The sequence below is a fragment of the Oncorhynchus tshawytscha genome, linkage group LG12, assembly GCF_018296145.1.
Source record: "Oncorhynchus tshawytscha isolate Ot180627B linkage group LG12, Otsh_v2.0, whole genome shotgun sequence".
NCBI lineage: Eukaryota > Metazoa > Chordata > Actinopteri > Salmoniformes > Salmonidae > Oncorhynchus > Oncorhynchus tshawytscha.
In genome coordinates, this window is record NC_056440.1 from 68,211,529 (window position 1) to 68,237,449 (window position 25,921).

A 25,921-nucleotide genomic window follows, 5' to 3' on the forward strand; every position below is an offset into this window, starting at 1 on the left:
CCATCTCACCAAATTTAAGGGTACGAGAAGGTAAAATATATAATATAATATATATAATATAAAATATACCTCATCTGTACACTATAGATTTTTAGAAAAATCTATCTTGATATTAACAAATTGAACTGGAGATGTTATTCTAATCCCAATGTTATTGAAGTAACAGTCATTTTCTCAGTGGTATTTATTTATCAAATGGCATGGATATTATAAATTGATATAGTCTAGAATTAAAATGTAAAAAGACAATAATTCGATTGAATAAAGTCTAAAATAGTGAAGTATTATCAGTCCTACATTAATCACCAACAAATACGTTCTAGTATGTTTGATTTTTTAATTGGAAATATGATTCACGACTTAGACTAATTGCCTTTGCAGCTCAAATCACCAAAGAGGAGAGGGATAAGCAGATGAACAAGGCTGATTAGGTGTAAAGAAGCCGGTTGAAGATAGGATGGATGTCCTGTCTCATCCTACACGGACCTCCACTGGGACCCTGGCCAGACTACAGCTCAATGTGAAGAGACCAGAGATAATCCATTAGCTTTCATTACCATGTGTCCCACTACCACCCCGTTATGTGCACATGTCAATCCTCCCCGTTCCCTGTTGTGAAACCATCTTACATAGGTCATCCAAGACATTACATTCATCCACATTGTGTTATTGTACCTTTATTTATTTCATGGAATAATTTGAAGAGTAGCAAAGGACTGCATTGTTTGATTCACTCTATCATCCTTTGTAGAAAAGGGTTATTGAGTATCAGAGGCAAAGAATATTTATTTTATGTCTGAAAAATAAATGCAAAGCTTTGTCATCGGCCAGTGGGCACTTTCTTTTCTCACTTATTCCAATACAAGTCTATCCCAGGTCTGTAGGGTACCCAACCATACTCATATTCCCAGCTGTAAACTGGTTAATGCAAGTTAAGTAAACCACTATCTCTGGTGTGGCCTGTTCACTAGTGGGGGCCTTATAAAACCCCACCATTGTTTAACATGGGAAACAGACAGTGGACAGGGGTTAACACAGAGATGAATACACAGGTGGAGCAGCACTCGTGTGCCTCATGCTGCCCTACCCACAGAAGATAATCACTATGAGGTCAACAAACAGTTGATGCTCTGGCGCTTGAATGCCAGTGGGAATGAACAAAAGCTGCTGGGTATTAACGTAACAAAGTCTAACTAAGCCCAAAAGAGGATATAGCAATATGTTTAATGTGTTTGGCCCGGCGATGAGGTGTGGGGAGGGTTGGAACAGCTGGAATGTCCCATTCCCCCTGTGGGTGCATCGCTGGGAGGTGAAATGTTTGGTCAAGCCAAGTCCATTTCCAAACAGGGTGTGAGAGATAAGGCTGCCCCTGTTGGTTTCTGAGGTCCACTGCCAACCACCTACCTTCATCCACTAGCATACATTCACACAACACATTTTCTAAACATAAACACATTCTTATTGTCAAACTTGGTGAAGATTTGATAGGTCACATTCAAGACCATAGTTCATGTGCACTTATACGCTTCCAGTAAGCCCCCATCATGATGTTGTTACACACCCCGTGAGGTTTGGATGTGTTAAAGGAACAGGGGCACTCAGTGTGAATCAGGTGGCATGGACACCATCAACAGGGTTATTTTTTACCCATAATGCTCGCTTTGAGGACAATACAGTGCCACTGACACGGCCCGCTACCAAAACCTGTGGACTCTCCTTCACTGCAGCCAACGTGAGTAAAACATTTAAACGTGTTAACCCTTGCAAGGCTGCAGGCCCAGACGGCATCCCCAGCCGTGTCCTCAGAGCATGCGCAGACCAGCTGGCTGGTGTGCTTACGGACATATTCAATCAATCCTTATCCCAGTCTGCTGTTCCCACATGCTTCAAGAGGGCCACCATTGTTCCTGTTCTCAATGAAAGCTAATGTAACTGAGCTAAATGACTACTGCCCTGTTGCACTCACTTCCGTCATCATGAAGTGCTTTGAGAGACTTGTCAAGGACCATATCACCTCCACCCTACCTGACACCCTAGACCCACTCCAATTTGCTCACAGCCCCAATAGGTCCACAGACGACGCAATCACACTGCACCCTGCCCTAACCCATCTAGACAAGAGGAATACCTATGTAAGAATGCTGTTCATCAACTACAGCTCAACATTTAACACCATAGTACCCTCCAAACTCGTCATTAAGCTTGAGACCCTGGGTCTTGACCCCGCCCTGTGCAACTGGGTCCTGGACTTCCTGACGGGCCGCCCCCAGGTGGTGAGGGTAGGTAACATCTCCACCCCGCTGATCCTCAACACTGGGGCCCCACAAGGGTGCGCTCTCAGCCCTCTCCTGTACTCCCTGTTCACCCATGACTGCGTGGCCATGAACACCTCCAACTCAAATCATCAAGTTTGCAGACGACACTACAGTGGTAGGCTTGATTACCAACAACGATGAGACGGTCTACAGGGAGGAGGTGAGGGCCCTCGGAGTGTGGTGTCAGGAAAATAACCTCACACTCAACGTCAACAAAACTAAGGAGATGATCGTGGACTTCAGGAAACAGCAGAGGGAGTAGCCCCCTATCCACATCGACAGGACAGTAGTGAAGAGGCTGGAAAGTTTTAAGTTCCTCTGCGTTCACATCACGGACAAACTGAAATGGTCCACCCACACAGACAGCGTGGTGAAGAAGGCGCAGCAGCGCCTCTTCAACCTCAGGAGGCTGAAGAAATTTGTCTTGTCACCAAAAACAAACTTTTACAGATGCACAATCGAGAGCATCCTGTCGGGCTGTATCACCGCCTGGTACGGCAACTGTTCCGCCCACAACCGTAAGGCTCTCCAGAGGGTAGTGAGGTCTGCACACCGCATCACCGCGGGCAAACTACCTGCCCTCCAGGACACCTACACCATCCGATGTCACAGGAAGGCCAAAAAGATCATCAAGGACAACATCCACCCGAGCCAATGCCTGTTCACCCAGCTATCATCCAGAAGGTGAGGTCAGTACAGGTGCATCAAAGCAGGGACCGAGAGACTGAAAAACAGCTTCTATCTCAAGGCCATCAGACTGTAAAACAGCCATCACTAACATTGAGTGGCTGCTGCCAACATACTGACTCAACTCTAGCCACTTTAATAATGGAAAAATAAATGTATCACTAGCCACTTTAAACAATACTATGAACAAACTATGCCATTCGGCCATCACTCATTCATATATTTTTATGTACATATTCTTATTCATTCCTTTACACTTGTGTGTATAAGGTAGTTGTTGTGAAATTGTTAGGTTAGATTACTTGTTAGATATTACTGCATGGTCGGAACTAGAAGCACAAGCATTTCGCTACACTCGCATTAACATCTGCTAACCATGTGTATGTGACAATTTGATTTGAAACTCAGCCAGAGAAGCCAATTGGGAGAGGTGCCAGTGCCCTGTGGGACATTTATAGCCTTGACAATTTCAACAGCACCCTTGAGTGGCACTATGGTCAGTCAGTCAGACAGAACCTAACACTGTAGGCAAAGAAAAACACTGACCGTCCTGACAAGGTCGAAATCAGTCCAACTCAACTGTGTGTCACTGTGGGGCAAATAAATTATAAGCATGAGTGAGAGTGTGTGTGTCAGAAATCTTGTAGATAAAGCATTGTTTTTTTAAGCAAATGGTTTTTATATAGTTTGGTTTACAAAAATCACAGTATACAGTACATACTGTACATTCCTCCCACTAAAAGCATGACTTAAATTCAGTGACGCTGTACAACGATGTATTTACAAACAAAGCCTACAGTTCAAACCAAAATAACAAAATATCAATAGCATAAGAACACACACCTTACAAAGCACTGCTGGTAGCCACTAAACTAGAAGAGGTAGCTTCCATGGTTAGTCAATCCATCCCATTCTTGATTATTGGTTTTTCTATCAAAAATAATTTAAATATGGATAAACAGACAGCAATACACACCGATTTGGAATTTGCATGTACGGGCTCAAACATCTCCAATACAATCTGGACAGTTGGTTGGGGTTAAAATTACACTCAGTCAAAACATTGACAAATCCATTCAAAAATAAGAAAATTAGTGATATAATTTCAAAAGCCAATGAGCTTGATAATATGGACACATTAACAGTGTTGAGGGGAGTCTAGGCTTCCCTACATTGCCTAATTTCCTGAGCGCTCACATGAATTACACATGTGGATACAGGCTCCTAGGGTGTGGTATGGTGCAGGCCCCATACGCAAAGTCATGCTCGTGTACATCAAACAGATATTCCCCTACAGTCAAACCTGATCCAATAAAATGTTTCATTGTGAAACATTATATGTTGTTATTATATCATAACATACACCATGATATCCATTACACTGGCAACACTGCTGAGCTGTGGGCTTGTGTGCATCTTGATCATAATTAATGGGTTGTGAGTAACAATTATGTCAATTTTAAGAGAAGAAAAAAATATATATATATTTTACTATAATGTGATCTGTCTCAGAGAACAATCCAGAAATGAAGGCCTTTGTGTGCCATCAACATTCAGCACCAGAGGCTTAGCTTGCACTTGGTACATGCTGCACTCACCTTTCAAAGCCAACTTCCTGGCACCTGAAATAACCTTGTCCATGGCCCAGACATTCTGCTCCTCTTTAAGCAATAAATTAGAACGACCCTGGGGGTAAAGCACAGTTCAACTAAATGATTTTCAGTCCAAGAGACAAAACAAAGTCATAAAACTCTCCACAACAACCTGGGAAGACTGTTGATAAAACAGTGCTCTCTTCCATTCCCACGTGACATCCATGATTGTATCACTCATAGCGAGGAAGAATTGTTGACACTTATTGTCAAAGATAATAAACATTTAAGTCATTGGACTTGTACTCTTGAGGAATGAATACAGGGCATGTGAAGATACATGAACAGATTCAGTTGGCTCACAAAGGGAGAGCTGAAAATGCAGCTGTCAGATTATATTTAACACATTGTCAGTACCCCTTAATTTAAAGCCGCTTCCATACAATTCTCCTTTCAGTTACATTCTCATATGAAAAACAACCCTAGAGTGAGGATTATGATTACATTTGCTACATATACAAATGAATAGCGATTATGGCAAGGCTTTAAAATCGACAGACCAGGGAATGACAACATATAAACACAATATACATATAACACAAAACAAACTACAAAAGGATGGCACATAGATCCTTGCCTTAGCAAGAGACGTGACAGATGAATTCAGGCTTGTAACACCTTGACAATGAGTTTGCTCTAAACCAAGAAGCAGGCACTGGTGGCAAGGTTTCCTCTTTTGTTACACATTTGACAGACAGTTTGTTGTTATCACACACAGGAATCAGTTGTAAATCCTGAAGGGCAAAACAAGAGTTGACCAAAAAGTCTCAGGTCTCGAAGAAGTCTCATTTAATGCCAGATTCCCTTTTTGTGACGGTTAAGTCTGGTTCACACAGTGATTAAAGAAGTGCTTCCTGAATGATTTGTGTGCAGGGACCCTGCACATGTTTTGTTGTGTATCACAAACCTTTGTTTTTATTATAGTGTCCAACACACACACGCACACACACAAACAAACACAGATGCACACACACAGCTGAAGAGTTTCTCAGTCTTTGATGCGAGGTATGTTGTATGCGTAGTGGACCAGAGGGAGCCCTCGGCTCTGGCAGAAGCAGGCTCGTCCACAGGCCTGCACCTGGTCTGAACTGTCGGATACAAACGAGTCCCCCTCGTCAGCGTACTCTGACTGGGCAGAGAGGGTGCCGCTGTCTGCCCAGTATCCCTCCGTACGCTGGCCCACTGCCGCACCGGCTGAGAGGGTAGGGCAGCTGTGGGACTTTACCAAGTGTCTGCAGACTGATGATGAGGAGGAAGAGGTCCTGGCGTGTAGAACCGCCTGGCAGCGCTCACACATGCCTGTTTCCCCACAGAGCTGGGAGTACACCCCACAGTCATAGCCCAGCCGTGTGGAGGAGTCTCCGTCCCCATCCACGACCCCAGAGCCACCTGCACACTGCCCAGCCTTCACCCCCCGGGCCACAGCTCCATGGCCCCGCAGACGCAGCCAGTCCTCCCGGAAGGCGGGGCTGAAGAAAACATAGAGCACGGGATTAAGGCATGCCGGTAGGGGGAAGAAAATGAGCGTGATGGACTTGGCGATCTCAGGGCCCCCTGCGGTGCCAGACCTGGCCAGTAGAGGGGCGAAGGAGAAGGCTGCAACAGGGCAGAAGAAGATGCAGTTGGTAAATATGAGCCATGCCACGTGGCGTACGGCCCCTGCCTGCTCCTGGTCTGCTAGCTCCACCCTGCCCAAGCCACAGTACAGCTGGGTGTACACTGCTGCTGTGAACAGGTAGGCCAGAGCGTTGAGCAGCACCAGGGCCACAGTGACACCCAGCGCAGGGCCCTCACCGCCAGAGAAGGGTAAACAGAGAGGGGAGGCTGAAGGGTCGCTGGTACTGAAGAGGGGTAGGCAGGCTGCTGCAGCCGCCAGGAGTCCCAGGAGAGCAGCCGCCAGGGTGAAGCGTCGGTCCCCGACCCCCCTCTCGCTGCTCCTCCTGGGTGAGATGGCCTTCCCCAGGAGCGCCCTCACCGCCACGCTGCGCTCCACAGCCGCCAGGGGCAACAGCAGCACAGCCCACTCTGAGGACAACACCGCCAGGGCCCCTGTTGCCCGGCAGCCCACCCCCGTCTCCCACCAGACCCCAAACTCCGCAAAGGAGCCCCAGGTGGCAGCATCCAGGACAGTGAGCACCCCCACATAGACCCCAGTGAGCAGGTTGGTGAGGGCCAAGAGGCCAACCAGAAGCCTGGCAGGGGAGAGGGCCAAGGCCCGGCGGGAGAAGGTGGCTGCCAGCACCAGAGTGTTGAAGATCAGGGCCACCAGGCAGATGAACCACACAGTCAGACGGATCATCCAGCTGCCCAGGAGGTGCTCACAGGGCTTGAAGGCTCCTGGAGGAGAGAGACAGAGTCAGCCTTCAGTTAGTAAGAGATGTGATGATGTACCGAATTCAATGCTGTAGATGACAATAAAGTGACTGTGGTTTACCTGGAGAGGGAGAGCAGTGCATGACCATCGATATCCTCTGCACTTCTTCTCCACCTAGAACACAAAGATTAATTAGCTATCAATTTCAATATACTTTTTATCCCTCCTCTGAATAATACTTTTTTTTATTCCAAGAGTGGTCTAATCACCAGTCATGACGACATGTTTTACCTGTAACCTTCTTGATGTCCTCCTCATCAGTGGAAGTTGTTGAAGAATCACATCCCACAAATGCACAGCACTGGTAAGCATAGGGAACTGATACTGACCTGTAGACCACAATAGGACCATTATCGTTCAAAGTGTTGCATGACCCCAACCTCACAGTTGGACTTAAGTTTAGTTACTGTAAGTGAATTGGGTTTGGCACTACAGTGAGTTCACATCTAGTTCAGGACAGTGTGAGGTCATTTGGATGAATTACTGGGATTCTGACCTGAGTTTGGGGAGGCTCTTTGCAGTAAATACATTTTTCATCTGCAGGTTTCCTGTGAGTTTCAGTTGGTTCAGTGAACTCAGTCCAGTTGTTGGAATGCTGGTCAGCGAGTTTAAGCTCAGGTCTCTAAAACAAACAGGACATATTAGCATACATACATTCCTGGAACACACTACTAGCATATGTACACATTTGTTTAAACAGTAATGTATTTGTTATCATGACTTGTTTGAGAACGGATTTAGTTTTTACCACAGTACAGTGTCCTACTCACAGGTTTGTTAGCACCGTCAAATAGAGGAAAGCATCTCTGTGGATGGTTTTCATTTCATTTCTACTCAGGTCCCTGTAGTAAAGAAAATTACTTAATGATGTGTTCAGAATCAGGGCAGCAAATTAAGCATGCTTTTTTAAATTAGCCTCTGGCATGAGCTAGTGAAAGCAGAACTGAGTTAATTTCCAATGAGATCTACTTAGGCCCTTCACCTTTAAGCCTCAAGGTACTATAGGCTTCAAGTGTGTGTGTGAGTGTGTGTGTGTGTGTGTGTGTGTACTCACAGCAAGCGCAGGGCAGACAGACCCTGGAATGTGTCCCTGTCGATTTGTTGGATGTGGTTGTGCTGCAGGCTTCTATAATTAGGGCAGAACACAGAATATACACTCAGAAAAGGATAGAAGATGGGGGTCATCTTGAGTGTAATGTTTAAAAATGTGTTTGTGCTCTTGCTCACATTCCCAACAATATACCTTACTCACATTTCCTGCAGCTTTAGACAGCCCTGGAAGGAAGGCAGCTCCTCAATCTCATTGTAGGACAGGTCTCTGATGGGCAAAAGGATGAAATAATGTAATCTGGAATGTCACCAGCATTTATGTGAAACAGATTAATAAGGTAGGATAAGGGTGAGAGGTGAGGTTGGGGATACTTACAGAGTCCGCAGCACCTTGAGATCCTCACAGAGCTCAACCGGTACGGCAGCAATCTTTGTGCCTGTCAAAGTACTGAGAAAGAAACACTCTGATTTAATTACCACTGACAAACGGTCTCACTTAACCTCAAAGGCAGAAAAAAATCTAATCACTAACAATCTGTCTAACACGAACACATTCATTCTAACATTGTTGGTCAGTGTCAGTTGTGTATGTTGATGTAAAGCATCAGCTGTATTGTGTACTCACAGACTCTCCAGGTTGTTAGTCCCAGTGAGACAGGGAAACTCCTGCATCATACTGGCTCCACGTAGCATCCTGAAACACATACCTCACAGGGTTAGAACACAAACAGGTATGACAGACCAGAGACTAACTTTAGTCGGAATAACTGTCCACTCGTAACATTAGATCATGGTATGAAAAAAGCACCAGCGATATCCAGTGTATTGTATCACATGGTGATTTCATACACTGTTATTGTAAAGCAGTTAATTCAGAGATCCTTACAACACTATGAATACAATGCTCAGAGTACCAGACTTGGTTTTCTAACAGATATGGACAGGGACTTACAGGGAGTGCAGGTCAGACAGGTTCTGGAAGGCTGAAGTTCCCACAAAGGACAGGGGGTTGTCATACAGGTGGCTGGGGAGGGTAAGAGAAGAGGACACTGACAGTAAACTAATTTACTATGCGAAAATGGCACCATCTTCTGGACAAATATCTTATCTTATTGGGCCCATGGTCAGTCACTATACCAGCTTGGTGCTGTCAGTCAGTCACTATATTACCAGATTGGTGTTGTCAGTCAGTCACTATATTACCAGCTTGGTGCAGTCAGTCAGTCACTATATTACCAGATTGGTGCTGTCAGTCAGTCAGTCACTATATTACCAGCTTGGTGCAGTCAGTCAGTCAGTCAGTCACTATATTACCAGATTGGTGCAGTCAGTCAGTCACTATATTACCAGCTTGGTGCAGTCAGTCAGTCACTATATTACCAGATTGGTGCTGTCAGTCAGTCACTATATTACCAGCTTGGTGCTGTCAGTCAGTCAGTCACTATATTACCAGCTTGGTGCTGTCAGTCAGTCACTATATTACCAGATTGGTGCAGTCAGTCAGTCACTATATTACCAGCTTGGTGCTGTCAGTCAGTCAGTCACTATATTACCAGCTTGGTGCTGTCAGTCAGTCACTATATTACCAGCTTGGTGCAGTCAGTCAGTCAGCCAGTCAGTCAGTCAGTCAGTGAGACAGTTATGTGTGTAAATATGATAAACTGTACATACTAGTACAGTGTTTCCCAACTCCAGTCTTGGACTACCCCCAACAGTACACATATTTTGTAGCCCCGGACAAGCAGACGTGATTCAATTGGTCAACTAATCATCAGGCACTCAATGAGTTGAATCAGGTGAGTTTGACTGGAGCTACAACCAAAATGTGTGCTGTTGGGTGTACTGGAGGACTGGAGTTGGGGAACACTGTGCTAGTACATGAATGTGTGAAGGCTTAAGGTTCTATTCTATAGTATTTGTTGACTGTCGGACTGGCTTTGAAGTATGGTGGTCTTACATTGTGCGGAGCAAAGGGTTCTTGTGGAAGGCTCCCTCAGGTACGGCTGCTATGTCGTTGCTGTGAAATCCACTGGAGGAAAATGAAAATATACACAGTGAAACAATTATTCTAACCACAATCTTTGGGATGAAGGTGGAATATTAAATATGCAACGATACAGTTGCAACAGCTGAATAAGATACAAATTGTGATTAGGAAAAGCGAGAGGTCCAAATTAAGTAAACTGTTATAGTTGCCAATATGTAAATTACCACTAATTCTGTATGCACAGCTTCTGTGTGCTACAGCTTCCTGATTTCTGCACTTAATGTGGCTAATTCCAGTTTTCACCATTAGATGGCATCTTTCAATCTAGTGCATGTCAATTATTTGCCTGAAGGTTTTACTGCTAATTAATCTATACTGCTGTCATAAAACATGGTAAATTCCATATCTGTTCAATATTGTTTTTCCATCAGAAATATGAAAGGACACCATCTGGAGAACAGTTGTTACTGTCCACATGAAATGTTGTGAAGTCATGATCTATTGTTCAAGATGTCCCAGTGACACTGTGAAAACAAAGGCCAGGTAATGTACCTAAGGTGCCTGCGTCTTTATCCAGTAGACAGGTCCCTTATATCCATCACAAGTTCAAGGGATCAAGAAACCATTGTACAGGAACATTAAGACAGCCTCTCTCTCTACTACAGCGCTGACAGACAGGAGAGGAGAGCAACAAAGGTAAGGAAAAAACAGATAGAGGAGTGTATTCTTGGGGGCACTAGTCAGACCCCATCATTAATCTCTCAGCTCCCCCTGCCAAGGTTCACAGCTCCACCGAGACACATCAACAGCTCACATTTCTACAAAAACACTGCAGCCTGCACACAACCACAGTTACACTGGAGAAAAGACGAGGGGTCTCCTCTTTTTGCAGAAAATGATATCACCTTTAGGCCACATGTCACTTACTGACTAAACAACCTAATCACTCAAAGTTGACATTTCAGATTTTAAAAATCTCACAAAGGGAATCTGTGTACGCATGTGCATCCCTGTGTGTCAGTGACGGGCGCGTGTGTGTGTGCTTCCATTTGTGACTGTGTGTGTGTGCATGTGTTTGTCATGGGACAGTACTCACAGCTCCTTCAGTTTGGGCAGTGCCTGGATTGCTTCTGGGAAGGTCATCAGGTTGTTGAAGTTAAGATCCCTGAGGGGCCAAAAGGAGCAGGGAGTTTCATAATCATTACACCACATACCACAGCACACTCAATCATACTGTAACCATTCACTAGCAGTGCTGTGCAAACATACGGTCACCTTAACAATAGTAAAATATTGATCTTCCAGTTTCAGGCACTACACTATAAAATAGCCAAGTGTACTGTCGTTCCCTTGATAGACTGGAGTGCTCATAATATAAGGTAGGCTCCTATAGTAAGTAAGACAATTCTCTTTATGCTTTATCAGTGTCAACGTTGAGTGACACAGCCTAATAACAGTCTAATATGGCTGCTGTTAAACCATAGGTCAGAATGTCTCTGTCCCCTCCGGACTAAAGATGTTGTGTCACTGTTCAGGCTGGCGACGCAGGAGGAAGCGAACAATGGGAGGGTAGTGCAGATAGCCATCACGGACTCCGCTCCATTTATCCTGGAGCAATTACAGGAGGAAGTGGACACACTGACGTCCCGGCTGCTCTGGGTGTGTGTGTGTGGGGGGTGAGTGGCTCATACACACTGACGTCCCGGCTGCTCTGGGTGTGTGTGTGTGTGGGGGTGAGTGGCTCATACACACTGACGTCCCGGCTGCTCTGGGTGTGTGGGTGGGTGTGTGTGTGTGTGGGGGGGCTCATACACACTGATGTCCCGGCTGCTCTGGGTGTGTGGGTGGGGGGTGGCTCATACACACTGACGTCCCGGCTGCTCTGGGTGTGTGGGTGGGTGTGTGTGTGTGTGGGGGGGGGGGGCTCATACACACTGATGTCCCGGCTGCTCTGGGTGTGTGGGTGGGTGGGTGTGTGGGTGGGGGGGGGGGTGGTGTGGCTCATACACACTGATGTCCCGGCTGCTCTGGGTGTGTGGGTGGGTGGGTGTGTGTGTGGGGGGCTCATACACACTGATGTCCCGGCTGCTCTGGGTGTGTGGGTGGGTGTGTGTGTGTGGGGGGGGCTCATACACACTGATGTCCCGGCTGCTCTGGGTGTGTGTGTGTGGGGGTGTGGGGGGGTGAGTGGCTCATACACACTGATGTCCCGGCTGCTCTGGGTGAGTGGCTCATACACACTGATGTCCCGGCTGCTCTGGGTGTGTGTGTGTGTGTGGGGGGGTGAGGGCTCATGAGTGGCTCATACACACTGATGTCCCGGCTGCTCTGGGTGTGTGTGTGTGTGTGGGGGGGTGAGTGGCTCATACATACTGTTAATGAGTTCGTATTCAAATGCACTTACAGCGTCTCTAGGTTCTCTAGCCCCGTGAAGCAGCTCTCCCCAATCTCCTTAATTCTGTTATTATGCAGATGCCTGGAAGATAAAGGATATATTTATATTCCATTCCCGGCTCAAATTAGACTTCACTGTTGCAGACGAGCCAAAAGGGACATTGAACAACAGAAGGAACATGTATAGGATATCTAGTCTGTGTGATTGAACAATGAACATCCATCTGGGTTATTTATTACATATCTTTTTTTTTTTACCCCTTTTTCTCCCCAATTTCATGGTATCCAATTGTCTCATCGCTGCAACTCCCGTATGGACTCGGGAGAGGCGAAGGTCGAGAGCTGTGCATCCTCCGAAACACGATCCAACCAAGCCGCACTACTTCTTGACACAATGCCCACTTAACCCGGAAGCCAGCCATACCAATGTGTCGGAGGAAACACCGTACACCTGGCGACCGTGTCAGCGTGCACTGCAGCCGGCCCGCCACAGGAGTCGCTAGTGCGCGATAGGACAAGGACATCCCTGCCAGCCAAACCCTCCCTAACCCCGACGACGCTGGGCCAATTGTGCACCACTCCATGGGTCTCCCTGTGTCTCCCGGTTGCGGCCGGCTGCGACAGAGCCTGGACTCGAACCCAGAATCTCTAGTGGCACAGCTAGCACTGCGATGTAGTACCTTAGACCACTGCGCCACTCGAGAGGTCACCTGTCTGGATTTTTAAGCAGGATATAATATAGCAATTCTTATTGACATACAACACACATAAAAACAAAATGCTCAACCTGCCACATGGCATCCCATCCTTTTTGGATGAACAACGCAGCACTTTTCACATCTCCCACACTCCCTGCCTGATAGTAAGACCCAATTCAATCTATTCATAAGGTAAATGTCCTCTGCAGCTATCACCAGAGACCACAGTGATTGGTAAGTCAGGTATCATTGTGAGTGCTGGTGTGTCGAAGCCTGACGGATTCAAGGTATTTTCTTCCTGTTTATTCTTGCCAGCCACTAGGGACACAGCTCTGTCCTTTTTCCCTCCAAATGGGCCCTGCAGCAATAGCATTTTTCTTGTGCGTGTGTGTGTGTGTGCAAGCGCGTGCGTGCGTGCATTTGTGTGCGCGTGCACATGTGTGCATGCGTGCGTTTGTGTTTGTAGGGGCATTCCACAGTAAGTGATGGCTTCATACAGTATGTTGATGTACTTAACTGAGAATTTAATTTGACTTGGAGTGGAATGGATTTGAACATCTGCAATGTTTGAATGGTAGAGAAGTGTAATCTGAGGGTTAGTTCCTTTGACACTTTGTTTAAAAATATTAAAATAGTTACATGTAACTGTCTTTCATAATAAAAGTTATATTCTATTACCCATGATTCCTACATATTCTTCTTCCAACAGATGTAAATCTCCACCAAAAATATCTAATGTCTGTGCTACATCTGAATCTACAGTATACTACCATTGAGTTGAACCCCCCAAACTCTCCCCTATGGGAAGGAGCACAGAACAGATCCTCTGTTTTGACTTGAATAGTTCAGACATGGGTTTAAATACTATCTTGAGTTTACTGAGCTTGCCTGGCACAATGGAACCAATAGAATAATCACAAGGAGTCCAAACCCTGCCCCTCTTGCACTCCAGAGAGACTAGAGCAAACGCTAAATGTATTTGAAAGATTTAAAATAGTATTTGAACCCAGGTCTGGAATAGATAAATCTGCAGCACTCACAGCACCACCAGACTGGAGAGGTTGGCAAAGGCATTGTTGGGGATGTGGGTGATGCGGTTGAGTGCCAGGGTGAGAGCCTGCAGGTTAGCCTGGTGTCTCATGGGGCCCACTGGGACCTCAGTCAGGCTGTTGTCATCCAGCCAGAGGTGGCGGAGCTGCTGCAGGCCCTCAAAGCTATCCTCAGGCACCGTCGTGATGTGGTTGGCATCCAGACGTCTGCAGAGGGAGGGGGGGAAAGAGATTTTAGAAACCTTTATCTTACTAGTTATGTCACACCAATATGTGAATCCTGTCATACATTCACCACCATTAACATTCTCACGTTGAGGACATTTCATATTGATACAGCACATAACAGAGAGAGAGAGAGAGAGAGAGAGAGAGAGAGAGAGAGAGAGAGAGAATCAAGGGCCATGTAAGGAATGGTATTTATGAGGTATTTCTATTGCCTCAGTAGAAAAACATTAACACTACGGTCTTCCATTTTTAACAGCTTTCCATTGCCCTTAATCTTATCAACTGCAAATATTTGAATGAGCCATTGGATAGCCTACTACTGTCACGTCCTGACCTTAGTTCCTTTTTTATGTCTCTGTTTTAGTTTGGTCAGGGCGTGAGTTGGGGTGGGCATTCTATGTTTCGTATTCTAGGTTTTGTATTTCTGTGTTTGGCCTGGTATGGTTCCCAATCAGATGCAGCTGTCGATCGTTGTCTCTGATTGAGAACCATACTTAGGCAGTGCAAAATTATTCAGCCCCTTTACTTTCAGTGCAGCAAACTCTCTCCAGAAGTTCCGTGAGGATCTCTGAATGATCCAATGTTGACCTAAATGACTAATGATGATAAATACAATCCACCTGTGTGTAATCAAGACTCCGTATAAATGCACCTGCACTGTGATAGTCTCAGAGGGCTGTTAAAAGCGCAGAGAGCATCATGAAGAACAAGGAACACACCGGGCAGGTCCGAGATACTGTTGTGAAGAAGTTTAAAGCCGGATTTGGATACAAAAAGATTTCCCAAGCTTTAAACATCCCAAGGAGCACTGTGCAAGCGATACTATTGAAATGGAAGGAGTATCAGACCACTGCAAATCTACCAAGACCTGGCCGTCCCTCTAAACTTTCAGCTCATACAAGGAGAAGACTGATCAGAGATGCAGCCAAGAGGCCCATGATCACTCTGGATGAACAGCAGAGATCTACAGCTGAGGTGGGAGACTCTGTCCATAGGACAACAATCAGTCGTATATTGCACAAATCTGGCCTTTATGGAAGAGTGGCAAGAAGAAAGCCATTTCTTAAAGATATCCATAAAAAGTGTTGTTTAAAGTTTGCCACAAGCCACCTGGGAGACACACCAAACATGTGGAAGAAGGTGCTCTGGTCAGATTAAACCAAAATTGAACTTTTTGGCAACAATACAAAACGTTATGTTTGGCGTAAAAGCAACACAGCTCATCACCCTGAACACACCATCCCCACTGTCAAACATGGTGGTGGCAGCATCATGGTTTGGGCCTGCTTTTCTTCAGCAGGGACAGGGAAGATGGTTAAAATTGATGGGAAGATGGATGGAGCCAAATACAGGACCATTCTGGAAGAAAACCTGATGGAGTCTGCAAAAGACCTGGGACGGAGATTTGTCTTCCAACAAGACAATGATCCAAAACATAAAGCAAAATCTACAATGGAATGGTTCAAAAATAAACATATCCAGGTGTTAGAATGGCCAAGTCAAAGTCCAGACCTGAATCCAATCGAGAATCTGTGGAAAGAACTGAAAACTGCTGTTCACAAATGCTCTCCATCCAACCTCACTGAGCTCGAGCTGTTTTGCAAGGAGGAATGGGAAAAAATGTCAGTCTCTCGATGTGCAAAACTGATAGAGACATACCCCAAGCGACTTACAGCTGTAATCGCAGCAAAAGGTGGCGCTACAAAGTATTAACTTAAGGGGTCTGAATAATTTTGCACGCCCAATTTTTCAGTTTTTGATTTGTTAAAAAAGTTTGAAATATCCAATAAATGTCGTTCCACTTCATGATTGTGTCCCACTTGTTGTTGATTCTTCACAAAAAAATACAGTTTTATATCTTTATGTTTGAAGCCTGAAATGTGGCAAAAGGTCGCAAAGTTCAAGGGGGCCGAATACTTTCGCAAGGCACTGTATTTCATTAAAATATGGACACTTATCACGCTGCGCATTGGTCCGATCTTTCCTACTCCTCCTCAGAAGAGGAGGAAAACCGTTACAACTACATAATAACGTATGTATAGAAAGTATGGCGTTACTATACAAATTGGAATTTCATTACTCTTATAAATATTCTGCATTTATTTCTAACTATTTAAACTGCTCTGGTGAGGACTAGGTTTTAAATAGCTTTGTTCTACACAAGGTTTCTACTAGTTTTGTATTTGGCTGGTGCTGCACATTCTGTTCCTCATTCATGAAACCTGCTCCTTAATGTAGTATCACAACGTTCACTCTCTCCGTCGCAACAAAAGCTCTATCCCCTTGTAATTCTGCTCTTCCCTTCACAGACTCCCTCTAAGTTTCAATCTCCTCTTCCCTCGCTCTCTTTCCACCTCCATGACTCCATATCTCTCTCTCCCTCTAAATTCCCTACGAGTCTGTGTTGGAAGCAGAAAGGCACGATGATTGACATCTAACTCTCAAAGGCATTATACAAACCCAGCTAGGCTCTGCCAAAACATATTACTTCAGCTACAGACCTTAGCCCCTAAGAGAGAAAAGACTCCTGCAAAAAAAACAAGAGAAGGAAAAAAAGAGGGAAAACGTGGGACTGAGGGAAAGGATCTGGAGAGGTGATAAATGTCAGAAAGCTGGATTTTCAGCATGTCCCGGACCAGGCTTCCAGCTGGAACTCATCCTACACTATTCACAGTCAGAGTCAAAAGAGGGAAAGGGAAACAAAGATGGAGTAATGCTCAGTCATAGTCCCTCGTCGAGTGACATGCAGTAGTCACAGAGTCACTAAGTTAAAGTCAAATGAAAGACGCTGAGGAGCTGGGGATTTGGAAACCAGTGCAGGGTTCTACGCGGACCATTTTTACAAGGAGCACATGTGCGCGCCTAAGTTGAAAAATGTAGGCGGACACAAAGACATTTAGGAGCACAATGAAAAATATTTGAGGTATTAAAGCTAGAATCCTTATTTTTTCTAGGCATACTGGTACCTGAATTAAAATTCCAGGTCACACAGCAATAATTAAAATTGCCGCACTGGAGAGCCATGCAGTGTCTAGGAAATATAACCCACACACATCCCTTTCAAACCCATACAGGTAAAAATCAACCACATAAATAAATAGATGATGTCTAACTGTTGGTAAATGTAACGTGGTGGGGGGTAAAGACAGCATGGTAACCAGATGGTTATGTGTGAGCTGTGTAAAGGTCAGTGCAATGATGCAGGCCAGTCTAGAGGAAGCTAATAGGTCAATTGGATTGTAGAGTGAATGCTTCCCATTGTAAATGTCATGATTATGCTTGCGATGTCCATGAGTATTGCCATTTCAAGTCTCGAAAAGGTGTGTGTGTGTAATTCCAGATGGGTGAAGAGATAGGGGGACTCACAGAGACTGTAGAGAGTAGAGGTTCTTTATAGCTGTACTTGGAACAGTCTTCAGCTGATTATTCTGCAACATCCTGAGGGAGAGAACACAGTTTTATAACCTGAACTGTGGTCGCACCAACATGCCTCCTCATTACCATTTCTGCACAACCAAATCAAATCACATTTTATTGGTCACATACACATATTTAGCAGATGTTATTGCGGGTGTAGGAAAATGCTTGTGTTCCTAGCGGCAACAGTGCAGTAATATCTAACAATTCACAACTATACACAGATCTAAAAGCAATAGAATCGATTAAGAAATATATAAATATTAGGACGAGCAATGTCAGAGTGGCATTGACTAAAATACAGTAGAATACATACGGCATGAAATGAGTAAAGCAGTATGTAAACATTATTAAAGTGACTAGTGTTCAATTATTAAAGTGACCAGTGATTCAATGTCTATGTATATAGGGCAGCAACCTTTAACGTGTAGGGTTGAGTAACCAGTTGGTAGCCGGCTAGTGATGCAACCAGCAGTCACATGGTGCGTACGAGAATGAGAAGATCAGCTCTGTATTGAGTTAAAGTGTGAACACAGTATGAAAATGTATGCACTCACTACTGTAAGTCGCTCTAGATAAGAGCGTCTGCTAAATGACTAAAATGTAATGTAAAATGAACACAAAAGGATCACAAAGTGTTCCAGCCTCTCAATCTCTTATCTCTATAAAGGGTCAAAATCATTGACTAACTAGCACCTCAGGCTTTGTTTCATAAGCTTGTGTATGGGTTCGGGGTGAAGTAGAGTGTACACTATGCATTACAGTATACTTGACTGTGGGGAGGATGTGTGTGTCTCTGAGCACACACGTTTGTGTCTGCATGCATATCCCATATGAAAGAATATTAGTGTATACTATGGTAGGAATAGTATAGTATTCACTCACTGTAGTGTTTTTGCAGACTTACCCACTGTATTGTTTTTACTACATTGAATACTGTAGTATACTGTAGTATTTACAGTTTACTGTAGTATAAATACTGTAGTAAAAAACAGTAGTTTATACTATAGTATTTTTGCAGTCATTACTGTAGTATTTACTAAAGTGTTTTTGTTTTATCATCTATGACATAGAAGTGGGGGGCTCTCTCTTTGACAAAACATACTGGACAAATACTAAAAGAGCAAATTTTTCACAGTTGTGTCAAGTTGGCTGGATGTCCTTCAAGTGGTGGACCATTCTTGATATACACAGGAAAAACTGTTGACCGTGAAAAACCCAGCAACATTGCAGTTCTTGACACACCCAAGCCGGTGCGCCTGGCGCCTACTACCATAACTAGTTCAAAATTCACTTACATATTTTGTCTTGGTCAATCACCCTCTGATTAGCACACATACACAATCCATGTCTCGAGGCTTAAAAATCTATTTCATCTACACTGATTGAAGTGGATTTAACAAGTGACATCTATAAGGGGCCATAGCTTTTACCTGGATTTACCTGGTCAGTCTATGTCATGGAAATGTTTTGTCCACTCAGTATATATGGTCTATCCTTGGCCTGTATTTTTCTCACTTACAGGTGGCACAAATTGGGATATGGGGAGTAGAATGGGCAGGGTATATGCAAATTAAATACTGTAATATTTAATATAGTAAAAAAAAAGGTTTTGGCTGACAGACATTTCAGCAATATTTACTAGTGTTTTTTGTGGATAATTCTATAGTATTCAACAGTATACTACGACATTATATACTACTCGTACTACACATGATCAAGAGATACTAGTGTGTAGTATAGTATACTACAGAATACAGTAAGTACTGTAGTATTCTACAGTAAACAGTAAACTGTAGTAATTTTTATGTGGCATGTGAGTACTTGACCATGTAGTGATGAGCATTAGTATCCATCTGTGGATTCTAGTCTCTACTGGACATAGATGTGGTTATGGTGACTATCTCCCTTCCTCTCTACTATCAGTAGTCTCTGTCGTCAAAGCAGGCTAGGGCCCAGGGGAACAGGCCCTCTGGTTTCCTGCCTCTTCACACACGTCACATGGCAACCGCTAGTTGGGAAGGAAGTGAACACCTCTTATTATTTAATTCACCTGTATTTCATTCACCAGTTTTATTTACAGGTGTGTGCATGTGAATGTCTGTGTGTTTGATTTTGTGTGGGTTGTGCCCGAGCACTCACCAGTACTGGTCTTTGAACCCTTGGCTCAATGTACAGTCACAGAACATACAGGTATTAAATGAGTGTTTGTCTGTGTGTACGTGTTGTAAGTGTGTGTGGAGGACCAATGAGCGGCACACTAACAGGACTTTGAGCTGATGCAGTCCAGACAGAGCGTCAGGGTGGATGAATGAGAGGTCATTTCCTGCCAGTCGCCTGAGGTAGAGAGAGAGGAAGAGAGAGAGAAAAAGATGGTGATCAATTCATGATTGCATCGAAAGCAATGATTCATATAGTAATCTATATGTTGTTGGTACAACTTTCAAAGCTCTCAATTTAACAGCTTCACTTTGAAATGTTAATACATACAAGATGGAAAGTCATTGACCAAAAAAAACGAATGAAAACACCCCACAGGCTCCAGTTTGTGTCACCAGGCATAGCATAACATAACATAACGCCTGGGGTGCTAGAGAGACGTGTCAGTGCGATGGCATTTTGTCACTTCACCAGACCCTCTGGGGAGAGTGGACACATTAGGACTGGGCCTAGGTTTCCCCTCCTGGGCCTGGTCTACCTCCCCTTCCCTTCCAGCCAGGATATCAGGAAGAACTGGCAATGTGAATAATCATGTGGGGGCGGGATGTCAGGGACTCATAGTTCCACCAAATCTGGCCTGGGAGATTAGCACCAGATTTATCACCCTCTGCAACTTGAGCTGGGTGGCATTAGATTCCCCTGCAGCCAATAGCTGCTGGGTGTGAGACTGAGAGCCTGGGGAATCTGAGTAACAACTCCCACCATGCCCTAATACAACCCCACAACGCACCCCCTTACTGGGGCCTACTCGAGGACACACGTCCAGGGATGTCGAACACGGTTGGTCCATCATATAACAACCAGACAACATCATATGACAGGGTCTCTAGTCTAAACACACAAACGCTAGTGGCAGACTTCCACTGTGATCCAATGGCAGACCATGTTTAAAATAATATTTGTTGTGGTTGACAAACATGGCTGGATTTGGAAGGTTATATAATGGTACATGCTCTACAACTTGACTTGGCTCTGGCTCAAACCACAGGATTCCACAGGACACGCTTCACCATCAAACACCCAAATCAATTTGGCTTCTCATGCATCTTTATCAACTATTCATTGACGGAATTGTTTCCTTTTGACAGCATTTGTATTGTTTCCCAGCAGTAAATGAACTGTTGAAGTACTTGTAGTCAAAGGGGCCAGTTTCATGCACATACGTTAAGCCTACCTGTTGACTCTCTTGCACTAAGTTTGCTGCAACTGCAAGCCCAACTACTGACAATTATTAATTATTAATCTAGGACTCAAGTAACAAAGCTTCAGGTTTGAAAGCAGAGTAGGATTCATGTGCAAATTGTATGTGGTTAGTGTGTCTGCCACATTTATATGGTACTGTAACTTTACGTCCAGTCTTGGAGCTGGTCAACACCCACATGTCTACGGCCCAGCCACCACACGTCGGCCTGCTAACAAATTGCTAAGACATCCTTCATGTTTCAGGGTGAAGAACCTCCCCACCCATTCCCTTTCTGTCAACAAATTCAGAACACGTCCCCCTAGGCTTTGATGAAGGCAGAAGAATGTGCTAAGCCTTGTTGAGGACAGACTAAATCCTTCCCTTCTGTAGCACCACTCCCACAACCATTCTATTTCACTAAGAAACTCACTGGTAGACAACATACACTTCAACATCAGAAGGTAAAGAGACTAGGAACACACGCTCATGGAGACAAATGTGTACAGAGACAGACAAACACATACAAACACAAATTGAGGGGGACGACTCCCCTACATCTCTTTATCGGTCAGCATGGTAGCTAGGCTGTGTTGTGCTTTGTTCAGGATGGGAGGTGTGTATGAAGGAGGGTTGCGTGACTATCAGAGAGGGAATGTTTCTCTCTGGGCATGTCCCCCTCTCTTCTCAGTAAGCCCTCAGGGCTGGAGCCGTGGTTCAGTGACAACACCACCACGCCATCCTCTCAGTTCACTCAATGAAACCTTATGATTTGTTTCAAGGATAAGGCTAAACAAACACAAATTAAAAACTCTAGACAGCTGTCAACAAAACAGCATTCCGAAGCACGAAAATAACTGCTAGGCCCTACAGCGCTGCTCAGTAGGGTTGGGCGGTATCCTGATTTTCATACTGAGATACCGATTCTGTACCATACCGGGGTATACGGTATTATCGGCAGTGTACACAAGGGGAGCTAATTCAAACAAAACAAAACTAGTTTTTTTGTTTCGTTTTTTTGGAGTACAGAACAAATTAGGCAACAGGGATCCTGATCCAGGAGGGGATTGAATGTCTCTGCTGTAACCAAGAAGCTTGACCTTGAAATCTAGCCACTCAGCTTGCAAGTTAGCAAACCAAATGCGTAGCTGGAGCCCTCCGCAGGATATAATTGATTTTGACACATCTTAGGATTTCTTATAGTTAAAAGCTGCAGCTGTACATAGTCCATCGGTAAATAGTCTATCGGTAAATAGCCCACCCAATTGACCTACCTCATCCCCATACTGTTTTTATTTATTTACTTTTCTGCTCTTTTGCACACCAGTATCTCTACCTGCACATGACCATCTGATCATTTATCACTCCAGTGTTAATCTGCTAAATTGTAATTATTCACCTACCTCCTCATGCCTTTTGCACACAATGTATATAGACTCTTTTTTTTCTATTTTCTACTGTGTTATTGACTTGTTTATTGTTTACTCCATGTGTAACTCTGTGATGTTGTCTGTTCACACTGCTATGCTTTATCTTGGCCAGGTCGCAGTTGTAAATGAGAACTTGTTCTCAACTAGCCTACCTGGTTAAATAAAGGTGAAATAAAAAATAATAATAAATGAATAAAACGCACCCCATTTTTTAAAAAACAGTATTGAAAATGATAAACAGTATTTTGAAAAATATCCCGGTATATGGTATCTCCCAAGCCTACTGCTCAGCTCCAGAGCAGGATGGAACCCAGAGAACAGGTTTCACTAAGTATATATGACACTGGGCAGAGACTCCTGCCCCTGCCTGAAAGGTAATGTTGAGTGGTGGAGTGCAGCGAGAGTGCCTTTTTAGCCGGGTTGTCATGGAAACCATTGTTTTGCCTTCTTCCTTCCTGCCTTGCATTCCTCCACTTACAATGCGATGAAAAGTAAATTGCCCTTTGACAAAGCAGATGAAGTAGACCTAGTGTTCAGAAGAGAAGGGAGCAAAGACTTGTTCGAGATGATAGACACAGACAGGCTAAAATAACATGGGCACAGAAGCAGAATAATGTTAGCTGGTCATTTTGCATTCTCAGGGTGACATGTTACCTGATATCAGGTAGACAGATCTTATCTTTACTTCTAGCTCTGAACCAGACAGAGGGGTATTTCAAGAGTAAAAAAAAAAATACAAACACACTCTAAGATTAGATATGCTCATTGAATGGGTCCCAGAACTGAGACATGCGGTTGCCACCCTGTAAATTGTCAAAGAAAACACAATGAAAGAAAGTGATGCATCTCACATACATGTTCTCTGGAATCATACGTAGCCTATAGTCATGGTACTTTTTGATAGTCATCATGGTGTAACTTGCCCTTTCTGAAAACACAAGGCATGACTCTTTGGTGTAAGAGAAACTACAAGGTTCTTCATATCTCGTTGAGCAACTTGTTGATCAAACACATAATACAACTGGTCTGTTGTGGTTGAAAACCACTGATTATCATATACATGTGACAAACTGTAGTGGGTAATGTACTAGAAAAGATGAATACTCACAGTTCTTCTAGATAGGGGAAGTTCTTGAAGACAAATGCTGGGAGCTCTGTGATGTTATTCATGCTGATGTCACTGGAACCAAACAACAAGTGTCATGAGTGAATCAGCATTTCTCTCAGGTTAGAAACAGAACACAGCCCTGATTCCAATTCAGATCTCAAACAATCAAGCTGGATTTATACTCCTAAAGACACAACAACAGAGAATTGCAGAAATAGTATATAATGTTTGATGCCATGGTAGTGTGTAACACATGTATCTTTTTGGAGGCATAACTAGGAAGTAACTGCTCAGAAGCATGCTTTCAACACTGTTACATTGCTTTTCCTGTAGATTGGTAGAGGGGAAGTACTGTCATCTTCCCCAGCAGTATAATGATTCATTTGGGCCAAAACAGGTCCCCAGCAATACTGTAAACCCTTGAAGAAACCCTCCTCATATTGCCCAGGGGACGTTCACTTTTCCAACTCACTGCAGAGAAAGACAGGCATGTAGCAGCACGACAACTATGCAGACAGCACTCACGTTTCTTCCCCACCTGACTAATCCAGTATGTGACTTACATATGTAATACATAGAGAGTAACCGTAGGCAAAAATTGTCATCGAATCCAACTAAAGTTCTAGGAATTGATGAGAGATTGTTATATAGGCAGGTTTAGTAAAGATTGTAAACTGTTTTTTAGAATGATCCTAAAGCAGCCTACAGATTAGTATAGATCATCTTTACTTCCAATAAAAATGACATAGGCTATAGTATAAAAAGACAGCAAAAATGGTATGACACCATAACAATTCCCTTGTGTTCCACAACAGAGAGTAGCTTTTAACTTCGGGCCACTCTCATCTTGATTAGGAATCCATTCATTGGTTTCAAAGAGGAGTCCATAGACATCAGATGTTAGAGTTGAACCACAACAGGACTGAAAAAACATCCTGCTTTTGATAATGAAGCGAAACCCCCAAAAAGGGTCAATCTAGGCCTCCAGGGTGGCGCAGTGGTCTAAGGCTGTGCCACCAGAGACTCTGGGTTCGAGCCCAGGCTCTGTCGCAGCCGGCCGCGACCGGGAGGTCCATGGGGCGACGCACAATTGGCCTAGCGTCGTCCGGGTTAGGGAGGGTTTGGCCAGTAGGGATATTCTTGTCTCATCGCGCACTAGCGACTTCTGTGAGCAGGTCGCTAGGGGCACGGTGTTTCCTCCGACACATTGGTGCTGCTGGCTTCCGGGTTGGATGCAGTGCGGCTTGGTTGGGTTGTGTTTCGGAGGATGCATAACTCTCGACCTTCGTCTCTCCCGAGCCCGTACGGGAGTTGAAACAATTGGATACTACGAAATTGTGGCGAAAAAAATTAAATAAATAATAATAAAAGGGCCAATCTTGAATTTCACTACCAGGCCTCCTCAACGTCTTGCATGTGTGTGCATGTAGGACTTTGGATCCTTAAAGGATAATATCGCTCGCCACAATCCCACCCCCCACGTTTCTAACTACAAAGGCCCTCATCGTCCCTGCCATCTATCTTCCCCATCTCCAGGTTACCTAGCTTATCCAATTGCCTTCTAGGCGCTGTACAATGGAGCTTCCACCTTGATCCACCCCCCTACGGACTCTCCTTGGGGCGTTGTGTGGCCACTATTTGGAAGGCTTTCCCGGTGGTCCCTTCCTTTGCATACATTCTGTCTTGCTGACAGCACCCCTACACCCGCACCCTGTAACCATCTTCCACAGGCTGTTGGCTGCCATGGTCAAGAGTGCAGGCAGTCACAGGGACAGGATGAAAGGGTGGTCTGTGAATGCTGTCACCCTCCCTCCCAGCTGCTTTAGTCATCAGGGGACCTGCCTATCCTATATAGAAATACAGCTGTGATACATATAAAAAAAACAGCACTCTTTCTGAAGCAAAACAGTTACATGCCCACTGTTCTGAAGGTATGAAATGTCAACATGACATCAAATAATGCAAAGGTGTCACTTTGGGCTCATATCAGCCTTGGTGGGAAACGGAAAGAATCACATTTCTAGCAAGAGTTGCCAAAAGTTTCACTTCTCAAGCGAGATTTCCCTACAGAAAAAAAAGAGATCAGTGACAAAGACATCCAACAGAGGAAAGTATGGGGAGCAGGCAGCAGA

General features: G+C 44.4%; 2 protein-coding genes across 7 annotated transcripts in view; one reads left to right on the forward strand and one right to left on the reverse strand.

Annotated features, from left to right (window-relative positions):
* Window positions 1-830, forward strand: part of LOC112263800 (myosin-binding protein C, cardiac-type-like) — a 43,791-nt gene extending 42,961 nt beyond the window's left edge. For all 6 annotated transcript variants that reach the window (XM_042330966.1, XM_042330967.1, XM_042330969.1 and 3 more), the window contains one exon: window positions 382-830. In XM_042330966.1, the coding sequence (XP_042186900.1) occupies window positions 382-431 (50 nt within the window). In that variant the 3' untranslated portion in view covers window positions 432-830. The remainder of the gene's footprint in view (window positions 1-381) is intronic.
* A 2,808-nt stretch (window positions 831-3,638) lies between these two features.
* The window catches only part of LOC112263802 (leucine-rich repeat-containing G-protein coupled receptor 4), a 29,576-nt gene continuing 7,293 nt past the window's right edge, over window positions 3,639-25,921 (reverse strand). Inside the window, exons 2-18 of the mRNA XM_024440411.2 lie at window positions 23,790-23,861; window positions 20,117-20,188; window positions 17,801-17,872; window positions 14,198-14,413; window positions 12,470-12,541; window positions 11,162-11,230; window positions 10,036-10,107; window positions 9,031-9,102; window positions 8,704-8,772; window positions 8,455-8,526; window positions 8,281-8,346; window positions 8,083-8,154; window positions 7,799-7,870; window positions 7,525-7,650; window positions 7,260-7,357; window positions 7,089-7,142; window positions 3,639-6,991 (exon numbers count right to left, since the gene is read on the reverse strand). Coding sequence (XP_024296179.1) covers window positions 5,643-6,991; window positions 7,089-7,142; window positions 7,260-7,357; window positions 7,525-7,650; window positions 7,799-7,870; window positions 8,083-8,154; window positions 8,281-8,346; window positions 8,455-8,526; window positions 8,704-8,772; window positions 9,031-9,102; window positions 10,036-10,107; window positions 11,162-11,230; window positions 12,470-12,541; window positions 14,198-14,413; window positions 17,801-17,872; window positions 20,117-20,188; window positions 23,790-23,861 — 2,695 coding nt within the window. The 3' untranslated portion in view covers window positions 3,639-5,642. The remainder of the gene's footprint in view (window positions 6,992-7,088; window positions 7,143-7,259; window positions 7,358-7,524; window positions 7,651-7,798; window positions 7,871-8,082; window positions 8,155-8,280; window positions 8,347-8,454; window positions 8,527-8,703; window positions 8,773-9,030; window positions 9,103-10,035; window positions 10,108-11,161; window positions 11,231-12,469; window positions 12,542-14,197; window positions 14,414-17,800; window positions 17,873-20,116; window positions 20,189-23,789; window positions 23,862-25,921) is intronic.